General features: G+C 55.6%; 1 protein-coding gene across 1 annotated transcript; it reads left to right on the forward strand.

Moving 5' to 3' along the window:
• The first annotated feature begins 3,081 nt into the window (after positions 1 to 3,081).
• LOC116818895 (lysozyme C-like) lies at positions 3,082 to 5,393 on the forward strand. Its single transcript, XM_032770176.1, has 4 exons — positions 3,082 to 3,238; positions 3,739 to 3,900; positions 4,176 to 4,254; positions 5,333 to 5,393. Exons 1-4 carry the CDS (start codon positions 3,082 to 3,084, stop codon positions 5,391 to 5,393), a joined length of 459 nt encoding a protein of 152 aa, XP_032626067.1.
• Positions 5,394 to 12,791: the final 7,398 nt, after the last annotated feature.

Genomic DNA, 12,791 nt, shown 5'->3' on the forward strand with positions numbered 1-12,791 from the left:
GGGGTGGGGAGGGACACTCGCTCTGCCTCCTTGGGCAAACTGGAAAGGAACATGACGTGGGATAAATTCAGCCAGGGACTTAGGGTGGAAATTTTTCAACTCCCCGCCTCCAAGGGAATTAACCACCAAACAATTGCCCAAGAGGGGAACGGCTTCTCCAGCCTGGACCATTTTCCTGCCATCCTGGGAAGTTTTCCTAAAAGATCTGCCCAGGGAATTATTTGGGGGCAGGGTTCTGGGCTGTGGAGGCCAGATTGGCCGACCACCCAGGTTCCCAGCCGCCGTGGCGGCAGTGAAATGAGCTGTCTCTCCAAAAGGCAGGCTTTGATGTTGATGCTGTGGCATGTGCCACAATCTGGCATGGGTGGGGTAGGCATGGGGGTCCCCTCTGGCCTAGGAAACCTTTGAACCTAGGAAGCCTTTTCCAATCCATTCTCATGCTTCAGGGCATGGCCTGCAGAGTCAGGAAGGTCTCCCACTCCGACTCAGATGCTCAGTGAGCCAGATGCACTCTGGATTCCCCTCTACTCCAAAACTCTCCTTTAAATCATCAGAAACGGACTGGGAGCTTTGAGATGGTTCAGAAAGAGGTTGGTCAGTGGGCCCACTCCCGTGCTCAGCTCTGGCTCGCTCCATGTCAGTGAGGCAGGGATCGTGGTGGGTTTTTTGCTGTCCTCTGGCATCTGCTGGGACAATTGGGGCATCTGGACACCACCATTTACCAGATCAGCTCCTTTCTTCTTGGCATGAGTGGCGGCTGTGCCACACAGGAGATGGAGAAAGAGGCAGCCCGGTGATGGAAGAAGAGGACAGGGGACATTCTCACCTTCCAAGATCACAGTTTTCCTATCTGACTGGGCAGGCCTGGCTGGTTATCCAGAGCAGAAGACCAGCCTGCTCACTTCTGCCTGCCAAAGGAGCCATGCCAATCTCTCCCCACCTCAGTGTGGGGGTGGCATGGGGCGGCTCCCCATTGCCAGGGATGTGAGGCGGGAGGGCAGGGGTGGGAATCAACAACCCAGGGAGCCTCAGCTCAGTTCTGAATTGGGTTTCAGTCCAAAAAGGCTTTAAAAGGAAAGGAAATGTCATCTCCCCATTTTGCAGGAGAGACAGGAGGCGAAACAGAGCCGGGGAAAGACTTACCCAAGGTCATACAGAGCTGGCTCTGGCCTTGCCCCTACTCTAACCCACTAGCCCCCACTCCCCTCCCAAACCTTGGTCGTACATGGCGACACTAACAGGTTGCTTGGAGGTATGTCATCCCCTTGCAGAACAGGAAATTGAACAAAATCCAAACAGCTGGCAACCAGGCAATGCAAACAGGTTGTAAAAGGAGATGAGGAGCGTGTACATTTCAACCACTGTGGGGCTGGCAGACTTAAGGCATGTATGTTAATGGGGCATACTGGGGCTGTGCCAACAGAAGGCAGGGTTAAGGTGACAAAGGCAGCCTTAACTGTGCAGTTCCTAGATTTCAGAGATTTGCATTATGATCCACTCAGCTATTCTACAAGGGCACGACCGACCCCCAATCAACCCTGACTCTCTGCTAACATTGGGGTTTTGCCATCAGCTCTCCTACCTTGTCAAACAGGGAAAGACATGCTGTTGGCAGGAATTAGTGGTGTAGCAAATTATTCCTTACCCTTATGCAATTTATTGCTACTTCAGATTCTTTCTGGCAGCTGATTCTTGTTGGTTTGGTCACACACATGAGAGAAAGAGAGAGAGAAAAAGAGAGAGAGAGAGTGGCTTTTCTTAGCTTTTCTCATTAAAATAGCTAAACATACCGATACAAACAGGGCGAGAGCTCTTAGGCTCTGGCTATTGGCACAATCACCAGCACCTACTATTTATGGACAACAAAGATCACGAGCCAGTTGACCTTGCTACGGGAAACCGGCCATACCCAAATTCCAGAGCACATTTCCAGCTCTTTTCTGCCCTGTCTTCACACACCCCGCCCTTGAATTCAGGACCCTATTTTGAATATTTATATTCTCCCATTTGCCCTTCAGCAAACCCCAGCCCGCTGTAGACACAGGCTGTGCCGATGGAAGATGAAATCACCGTCCCACGTGATGGTGGCTTAGTCAATGGAAGCAGACGGCGGTCAAGCTAGCCACAGCTAAACTACATCGTTCAGGGGGGCAGTGGATTTTTTCATACCTCTCACCCATATCTACGTTTGAAGTGAAGACAAGGCATCAGTCCAAAAAGGCTTGCACTCAACGTATCCTTAAGTTAATTGAAGGGTGAGCTCATGGCTATCAAACTCAATGAGGGCTGTGATTCACCCGGTCATTACGCCCTCCCAGTTTAACAGCACCCAGCAGCAGATGGAAACTGGTTTCAGGGTGGAGAGGAGGCTGTTACTCAGGAACCCCTGGGTCCAATGACCCCAGATTTGGATCTCCAGTGTTGTCCTGCATCCCCTTGAGCCGCACCAAATTTAAAGCAAGTCAAGTAATGATTCAGCTTCTAGCGCGTGTGGAAACTCACTAGCTTGTTTCTGGCCCAGGTGCAGCCGCAGTGTTAAAGAGCAAGGGGACATTTTCTTTAATACCTTTCTCGGTATGGGTCCCCCAAAGATTCTGTGGGTGCCACACACTCCGTTGGCTAAAACTCAACACACCAAGGTCATTTTGATCTGCAGCACATCAGTCATTCATTTTCTCTCGCTCTGAGCAAAAAACAACACGCATAGAAACTTTTTGAAAAGCGGCTTTTTTGGGGGAGGCGATATCTCCGGCATTTGAGGCTCAAATGTTCCCAAACTGGGGTCACTAACCCTCCTCCACACCGTCCTGAGGAGCACCACATTTCAAAGGGCTCCACCGAAGCTGGTGGATTTCAGAGGCCTTGGGAACAGGCAGCCTTTAACCAGAAGTCCCTAACACAACCTGAATTACCATGCAGGAGGCAGCTGCTGGGAACAGACACGCCTGGGCTGCTGCCCCTGGACCCATTCCCGGCTGGGTGTGCTGGGTGGGGGCCTGGGCTCCCTGCCCCAGAGCTGGGATAAAAGGGGGGCCCCTGAGCTGCTGCTCTGACACCCAGCCAGATGTAGGCTCGGCTGCCATGAAGCCACTGCTGCTCCTTGGGCTCCCGCTTCTCCTCGTGCTTCTGGCCGTGAAGCCCCCCGGCTGCCAAGGCATCATCATTCCCCGGTGCCAGCTGGTGCGGATCCTCCGGCAGCACAGGCTGGAGGGCTTCGTCGGCAGAAAAGTGGCTGACTGTGAGTAGCTGCCCCCATCTACCCACCACTCCCAGGGCCGGCTCCCCCTAGGGCTCCCACATCCAGCTCCTCACAAAGAATTAAAGGGCTGACACTTGCTCCCAGCCAGGTCTTAGGCGGGACCCAGGGTGCAGTCCCCCTGCCCTGGGGGCCCCTCTGCTATACGGGAGATGGAGGCCACCCGGTGTGGCCCAGCAGCCAGGGGGTTCTCCCTCCCACACCCATTCGGAATCCCTTTTCCGTGGCAGGCATGTGGAGGGGGAGGAGACCCTAGATTTCCAACATGCCAGCTGCGTGCTCTAACCACTAGGCACAAGGTTGCCCCTGGCATCCGCATGCCCGGCCCAGTATAGAGCTGGGGAGGTGGATTGAGGGCAGGGGGCCCAGGGGAATTAGGCACCTCCAGAGTTAGGCAGCCGCTGAGCGGCGGGTTGAGGATCGAGCCCCCAGGGGGCCCACAGGAAGGGCCCCCGCCTCACCCTGACTCTCCCTGCACACAGGGGTCTGCCTGGCAAAGCACGAGAGCGGTTACAACACCAGGGCTATCAACCACAACCAGAACGGCAGCTCGGACTACGGGATCTTCCAGATCAACAGCAAGTACTGGTGCTACGACGGGCGGACACCGGGGGCCAGCAACGGCTGCCGCATCCACTGCCGCAGTAAGAGGGGCAGGGAAGTGGGGCAGGGACCCACCCGACATGGCCATGCCACCCCCCTCCACCTCTTGCTCTCCATCCATCCAGCCGTCTGTCCTCCCCTCTGGCCCCTCCACCATCCATCCACCCACCCCTCCATCCGTGTGTGTCCAGGCCTCACACCTCATGTCCCTCCATCTGTCCATCCATCCACCCACGGATCTACCCCCCACATCTCCCTCAGTCCCCACACCCTCCCCATGCCCCTGGCTCACCCCACCCCTCTCTCTGCCTCCCAGAGCTCCTGGATGACAATATCATGGATGACATCAAATGCGCTAAGCTCATCGCACAGCGGGCGCGTGGCCTCATGCCCTGGTGAGTTTCACTGGTACCGGGGTTGGGGGGGAGGAAGTGTAGGGTAGGAAGGGGAAATGGCCCAGGTGCTCCCAGGAGGGAAGCAGCAAGTGGAGAGAGCTGGGCGTAGAACCCAGGAGTCCTGGTTCCCCTGGTGTAACCACTAGACCCCACTCCCCTCTCAGAGCTGGGGAGAGAACCTAGGAGTCCTGGGTCCCAGCTCTGACCACTACAGCTCAATCACCTCCCAGGCCCCCTGACACTGATAGTGTGGGGTCCCATGCCACCCACCCCTCTCTGCTACACCTGCCCTCTCCATCTGTCACGGAGTCCCCGGGCGATGCTCTGGAACAGCTCCCCACAAAGCCAGGCAGGACTTTGGGGAGCCTCCTCTCCCTTGGAGCAGACTTGTTCAGGGCAAGAAGCTCACACGTCTTCACCTCCTGGGTCTCTCCTTGGAGCATTCAGCATCCTCTGCCCCTCCGTGGGCTTCCCACAGCGAGCCCACCCAGGCGGGGTCCTGGGGAAGCCACAGGGTTCTGCACCCCCACTTTGCAGTCAGACGTGACTCTCAGCCAGCAAAACAGAGGTTTATTCGATGACAGGAACAGGGTCTAAAACAGAGCTTGTAGATACAGCGAACCGGACCCCTCGGCCGGGTCCATTCTGGGGGGCAGTGAGCCAGACCCCTAGGTCTGCACTTCACTCCTCGTCCCCAGCCAGCTCCAGACTAACAACCCCCTCCAGCCCCTCCTATCTGCTCAGCCCCTTTCCCGGGCCACGGGGTCTCCTGATCTCTTTGTCTCCAACACCTTCAGCTGGCACCTTTGCAGGGGAGGGGCCCAGGCCATCAGTTGCCAGGAGACAGAGGGTCAGGCATTTAGGTGCACTGGCCCTTTGCTCTGCCAGATACTTCAGAACTGCCATGGGGACACTGAGGCACCAACACAGTATTCAGAGAAAACATTAAGAAGATTCCTAGTTCATCACACCACCGGGGCCAGATGCACCACCACGTCCAGCTGGTCACGGGCAGGGCCAGGGCACTGGCCCGCTGGCCCCTGCTTCCCATGACTCACTTTCTGCTCTTCTCTGGCAGGGTTGCGTGGAGAAAACGCTGCAGGGGGAAGGATTTGCGGCCGTACATCAGGGGATGCTAGAGCCCAGAGCCAGCTGCACCGACAGCTGGGGGTGGGGCATGGGATGGAGGGGTAGACAGAGGGGTGCAGATGGGGCTAAAGGGGTGTGGGGGGCTGGCTAGATATTGGGGGGACAGCTGAGTATAGAGATTAATGGCAGCTTGAGGGGGAAGGGGCCAGAGGGGCAGGGCAGGGGGCCAGGGAGCTGGCAAGGGGCTGGGCATGGCAGGGGAGCCGGCAGACCACAGCCAGCAAGACCACAGCCAGAGGACGGACGGCCATTGGCACAAGGGGGCTGAACAGCAAAGGCCTGGCAGTGGTTTCAGGCCCCACCGCAGAAGCCGCCCTAGAGGCCTGGTTGACTCCAGCCTGGTCTTGGCCCCACAGGGGCTGCACCCCCAAAGCGACCAGTTGTGGGGGGGCTGCGACCCCCCTCCCCTGTCCCCAATAAACACTAAACTGCTGCACCAAGAGCGAGGTGTCCTTGTTTGGTGGGCAGGGACCTCGTGTCTGGGGGAGGGGCATTTGAATCATTGTGTCGGGGCTAGGAGCCAGGATGCCTGGGTTCTCTCCCCAGCTCTGGGAGGGGAGTGGGGACTAGTGGTTAGAGCAGAGGGGCTGGGAGCCAGGATGCCTGGGTTCTCTTCCCAGCTCTGGGAGGGGAGGCGGGTCTAGTGATTTGAGCAGAGGGGCTGAAAGCCAGGATGCCTGGGTTCTCTTCCCAGCACTGGGAGGGGAGGTGGGTCTAGTGGTTAGAGCAGGGGAGCTGGGAGCCAGGACTCTTGGGTTCTCTCCCTGGCTCTGGGAGGGGAGCAGGGTCTAGTGGTTAGAGCGGGGTGGGGCTGGGAGCCAGGACTCCTGGGTTCTCTCCGCACCTCTTGGCCGGGAGTGGGTCTATAATCTCTGCCAGTCACACTGCAGATCAGAGAAGCGAGGAGGCTGATAATAACCAGGGACGCCCAGCCCAGCTCAGCCAGGGATAGCAGCAGTTTCATGGCACTGGTCCGCGCTCCGTGGGGCTGGGGGAACTAGCCCCGAAACAGGGTTAAAGGCCACATTCAGGAAAGCGCCTGGGAACCTTTCACAGCCCTAGAGGGCAGCCCCCCTGCTGAGGCCCTGCCAGAGATTCACAGGGTCTGGGCCATGCCCTGGCCTGTAATCGCTCTCCTGGGAGATGTCTTGTAAGGCCTCGTCTGTGACCTGGGGCTGCGCTGGTCCCGAAAATCCCTGCATGGGGCATGTCCAGGTTGGGTTCAGTGGGTCCGAGATGTGGGCTGGAAACAGGGTCTCACATGGAAACCCAGCCTGCCCTAGACATGGAGTGTGGATTTACCCGGCCGATCGGCTGGATGCCCGGCAGAGAGAAAGAAACGTACATTCACAGGGAGTGAAATGGGGAGCAGGCCAGGGGGACAATGCCCAGCCCACAGGAATCCTTCCCGGCTCTTGAAGCAGAGACAAGGGACTTGGGGAACATGTGGGGAACAAACTCCCCTGTGTGATGGATGTAGGGGCCGGCACCCTCTGGGCCTGTTGGGTCCCCTCACCTTGAGCACTGGAGATGCAGGGAACGTGACGTAAGACAGGGAACTGCTTGGGCAAAGAAAGAGACAGTGGGAATGACGCAGATCCAACAACACTGCCTACAATCGGCAAAGCAAAACAAAGAGGGACCAGCACGGCTCCCACAACACTGCGTTTGACAATCGGTAAAGCTGGAGAGGGTGGGATAGACGCAGCTACAATACTGCAGACAAGAATCGGCAAAGTCAGAGTCGGACTAACCTGGCTCCAACAGCAATCGGCAAAACTGGACAAGGTGAGACTGACGTAGCTCCGACACCACATACAACAATTGTCAAAGAGAGGTGGGGGAGGGACAGATGTGGCTACAACAATGCCGCAGAGCACCGTCCGACGATGCCGTGTCAGTCACTAGATAAGCCTGGTTCAGATCGGTTTGGCGGTGCCTTTTTCTCTGGCTCAGTATTACTTGGATCTCAGCTCTTCGATGAGGAAGGGAGCAAAGAGCGGGTGCCGAAGCTCTGGCTGGGACGAGAAACCCAACAGCACGAAGTCAGAAGACGCCAGAGACGTTCCTGCTGCTCTCCATGTGGTGTTTGGGGTCTGTGGTGGAGGAAAGGGTGAGAGCATTGAACAGAGCCCTGGCAACGAGCTGGAGAAGGGTCCTTATTGTTATGTAGGGCGTTGGAGACAGCATTCCTGGGATACGGCATCTATAGGCATCCCATCCCATCCCTCCCTCCACCCTTGTAGAATCTGGTGCATTGAGCTCCCTACCCATCCATCCTTCCATCGGCCCATTCACCCATCCTTCCATCCTTCCACCCCCCCACCCATCTATCCATCCATCCTTTCATCCTCCATCCATCCATCTCTCCATCCATCCACTCACCCATCCATCCATCCTTCCATCCTCCATCCATCCATCCTTTCATCCTCCATCCACTCATCTATCCATCCATCCTTCCACCCACACATTCATCCATCCATCCATCCACTCATCCTTCATCCATCCATCTACCTATCCATCCATCCACCCACTCACTCATCCTTCCACCCACCCACCCATCTATCCATCCATCCTTTCATCCTCCATCCATCCATCTCCCCATCTATCCTTCCATCTGCCCACTCACCCATCCATCCATTCATCCTTCCACCCACCTACCCATCCATCCATCTACCCATCCATCCTTCCATCCGCCCACTCACCCATCCATCCTTCCACCCACCTACCCATCTATCCATCCATCCTCCATCCATCCATCTCCCCATCCATCCTTCCATCCACCCACTCACCTGTCCATCCTTCCACTCACACATCCATCCATCCACCCATCCTCCATCCATCCACCCACTCATCCTTCCACCCACACATCCATCCATCCATCCATCCTTCCACTCACACATCCATCCAACCTTACTTTCATCCTCCATCCATCCATCTACCTATCCATCCATCCACCCCTCCATCCATCCACCCAGTCATCCTTCCATCCACAAATCCATCCTTCCACTCACACATCCATCCAACCTTCCTTTCATCCTACATCCACCCACCTACCCATCCACCCACTCACCCGTCCATCCAGCCAGCCAGCCAGCCAGCCTTCCACACATCCATCCATCCTTCCACCCACACATCCATCCATCCATCCACCTATCCCTCCCCTCTATCCATCCGTCCACCCATCCATCCTCAGCCACCTATCCATCCATCCTTCCATCCACCCCTCCTTCCACCCACCCAACCATCCTTCCTACCACCTGATGCCACCAGGGGATGGAGTCAGGACATGCCTGGTAAGTAACAGCTGCAGCCTTCCCCTACAACTGGGTCTCTTGCCCCTGCTGGGCCCAGGGCACTTACCAGGTACTGGGGAGTTGAGGTAGCCCAGATGGAGGAGAGACTCTGAGACACCTGCTCATGTGCCTCAGTTTCCCCTGCCTCCCCATAGCCTGGAGCAGGAGAGCTGCCCCCTGAGAGACAGGGCTGGGATTCACAACAGCCTGTGCCTGGGAAGCACTAGGTTGTTCACCGAAGCCTGTGGGGTAGGATCAGTCCCACAGGAGAAGAGGTAGGATGCAGTGACCTCACTGAGCTGTGGGAGGCACAGTAGAGAACACATGGCAGTTAAATAGTTTAATCACCCAGGGGCCTCTACTGGGTTTTCCTCCAGACGCACACGCACCCCCCACTACTAATAGCCCACGGCACCACAGCCAGCCATGGCCATGGCCAGGGATCTCAGAAGGGCAGGAGCCCCTGGCTGTGCAGGGTGAGGTGGCCGCCCAGGCCAGAGGCCAGCTGGTCATAGCTGTGCTCCGAAAGCACCAGGGGCAGCGTGCGGTAGATGAACTCCCCGTCGAAGAAGTATATGTAGAGGACGGCCGTGGCCACAAGGGAGCCAGTGAGGAGCTGCAGCCAGATGCAAAGGGAGGCCAGTGTCCTGTGGGGAAAGAGTGATCAGAGTGACTGCGGAACTCCCCATCACTGGATCTCAATGGGGCTCCAAACAGGAATTGGATATTGATGTGATGTTCCTGGGTTTTAAGGTCACAAGCGGCCATTCGGATCTCACCATGTATCCCTGGCTGGAGATCCCACCGCTACCCGCAGCTAGTTCTGTACCCAGCCCCATGACGTGTGGTCAAGCTGCAGCGTTGCTTTCAGACCGACACACCCAATGGGATGGAAACCTTGGATCAGAACCCCAGCGGGTGTCAATCTCTGGAGTCAGCAGCGTGACACCGCAGAGCCGGAGCTGGGGATCCAGTTCCAGAGCCGTGGAAGGTATCAAAACCCTCCTGACGCAGGGCAGGACCTGACCTCAAACCAATGGGAGTGAGGCAGCATGGGCCCCGATGGGTGGGTTATTCCAGCACCGCCCACTAGGGGGTGTCTTGCACCTCTGTTGGAGACGGGATACCGAGCTAGATGGGCTGATTCCTTTTAGCCATATCCCTGTGGACTTGCTAATTAATGGCTGCCAATGGGGAAAAAGCCCTGGCATAATTCCAGCAGGGAGTAAATACATTAAATAATTAATCAACAGTTAGGGAAATGATTGCACCAGTAATAAACCAAGAAATAAAAACAGCCATGGCTGGGACCTGCCCTGAATTGACTAAAGAAAGAAAGAAAGAAAGAGTGATGCAGTCCGGCCACTGTATCGTGCATTAACTGATGGCAAGAACCCAGGTGTCCTGACCCCCCGAGATGCGAACACTGCGCTCACCACAGCCAGTAGGTGATGCCGCGTCTCTTCGCCACCAGTCGAGTCTCCTGCAGAATAGCCCCCAGTGGGAAGATTTATTAGCATTTGTATTGCAGTAGGGCCTTGACCTCCGTGGAGATCCGGGCCCCCCATTGCATGCTGGGCACTGCAGAGAAATTGACCAAGATCGACGCCCCATTGCGCCAGGTGCTGCCCAGACCCCCACTGAGATCAGGGCCCCCCATCATGCCGGGCACTGCCCAGACCCAGAATGAGAGACAGTCCCTGCCCCTAAAAGCTCACAGTCTAAACAGACAAGACCAACAATGGAAGGTTTTTCTCTCTCCATTTACACAGTTGAGACCCAAGTTCCCAGCCTGGCCCAGGATGATCCATGATGTCGCTGGGCACAGCTCGGAATTGGCAGCCAGACCCAGATTCATGAACCACTAGGCTCCCAATTCCTCCCTGGGCTGAACCTGGCCTCTCTTCCCCTGGGAATGTGGTGCTTCATTGTGGGGCAGAATCTCTGCCAGCATCACAGCCCGGCTCTCACTGCCAAGCCCGGCTCACCGGCGTTTTGGGGGCCCCGTTCCTTACCAGCTTGGCTTCCACTATCTCGCACAGCAACGACCCGGAGAGATCCTCGCCCTGTTCTAGCTTCTGGCTGTGAAAAGCAAGAGGGAGACGTTGGAGGTCCGTGGCATCCGGTTCCCACTTGGATCTGGTCTTCAGAAGAGGTGAATGGATCGGGCTCAGTTGGAAATGTATTCCTCAAAGATCATGGGCAAAGACGAACACGGACAGGTCGGTGACGTGGTCCCCAATCCACCTGACGGCTACACTGCTGGGCTCCCGGTTAGACACTTACTCCAATGGCGGGATGGGTTGTCCTGTCTCTATCTAAACCCACCACTGGGAGAGGCTAAGCTTGGCTTAACTATGTCTCTTGAGACAAGACCAGATCTTTTTATTGGACCACCCCTGAGCGACCCAGCTGGGGCATCCCCACTTTGAGCTGGAGCCTATCCCGAAGACTGGAGTCACTACCAGAAAAAACTCTCTTTATATTTCATGCTTGGGCCAAAGATGATTCCTTCACCATAACAAATCTACGGGTAGCTTTCATTTTTGGGTATCTCAGCTCCCCTGCTCAACCAGCCGAAGGTCTCTAGGATTAAGTCCTTCTTCTAGAAAACGCATCGGACAATGAGTCATTCCTAATAAGCTAAAAACCTCTCTCAACGGGTCACTAGTTCATTCATTGCCGTAGACATTTGCGATAGCCAGGATCCCTCATCAAGCACACGGGGGCCCTTACTGAACATCTGTCCCGGGTCAATGGGGTCAGGTGAAAACAGGATACATATTCCATCATTTGGCCACATTTCAGCCAAGTCCAGTGTTCTGAAAGTGTCAGAGCCCAAAGCTAGAATTAAGAATGCAAAACACTTGGGTTCATGCAAAAAGGATCAAGGGGCATTTGAGATATTGACTCCAATGGAATAACATCCCATTGACCCAGGCTTGGATCTGCCCCATTGACTCCAATGGAGCCACATCCCATTGACCCCACTTGGGGGTCTGGCCCCATTGACTCTGAGAGAGCTACGGCCAATGGGGACCCTACCTGGGGGTCTGGCCCCCACCCTTTGACTTACAGCGCATTCTGCTGCTCCGAATCCTCCAGCTCTTCTTTCAGTTGGTTTATTTTGCTCTGAAGGACCTTAAAATACAAGGTCAGGAAGTAAGAACACAGAGTGTGACTGTGTCTCCTGCCCCACACTACGGCAGCCCCCTGGATGGTCCCAACTGGAGTAATCATCATAGGCCCCCTGCAATCAGAGGTCCCACCCCCCATGTGCACGGCCCCGGGTACCGTGCATCGAACTGGGCTGCTCCAGAGCATTACGGTCTGTACAGCAATAAAATCCAATACCTCCTGGATCTCCTGTTGCTCCCGAATCGTCTCTGTCAGCTCAGAGGAGCGGAGCTTTTCCTGAAAAAGAAGCCCAGGCAAATGTTTGGGGGTAGCCTGGTGACCAACTCAAAACAAGCTGGCATCAGGGGAGTGGCAAAGTAATGATATGCCATGGAGAACAATACTGCATGGAGGAACAATAACCCATGGAGAACAATACCCCATGGAGAACAATACACTGCGGAGAACAACGACCCATGGAGGAACGATACCCCATGGAGAACAATACCCCATGGAGAACAATACACTGTGGAGAACAATGACCCATGGAGGAACGATACCCCATGGAGAATGATGACCCATGAAGAACAATGACCCATGGAGAACAATACCTCATGGAGAACAATGACCAATGGAGGAACGATACCCCATGGAGAATAATGACCCATGGAGAACAATACATGGAAAACAATGAACCATGGAGAACAATACCCCATGGAGAACAATGAACCATGGAGAACAATACCCCGTGGAGAACAATGATCCATGGAGGAACGATACCCTATGGAGAACAATATCCCACAGAGGAAAAATACCCCATGGAGAACAATGCCCTGTGGAGAACAATACCCCATGGAGAACAATGACCCATGGAGGAACAATACCTCATTCAGGAACAATATCCCATGGAGGAATGTTACCCCATAGAGAACAATACCCCATGGAGGACTGATACTCTATGGAGAACAATACCCT

Source organism: Chelonoidis abingdonii, chromosome 11, assembly GCF_003597395.2.
Source record: "Chelonoidis abingdonii isolate Lonesome George chromosome 11, CheloAbing_2.0, whole genome shotgun sequence".
Taxonomy (NCBI): domain Eukaryota; kingdom Metazoa; phylum Chordata; order Testudines; family Testudinidae; genus Chelonoidis; species Chelonoidis abingdonii.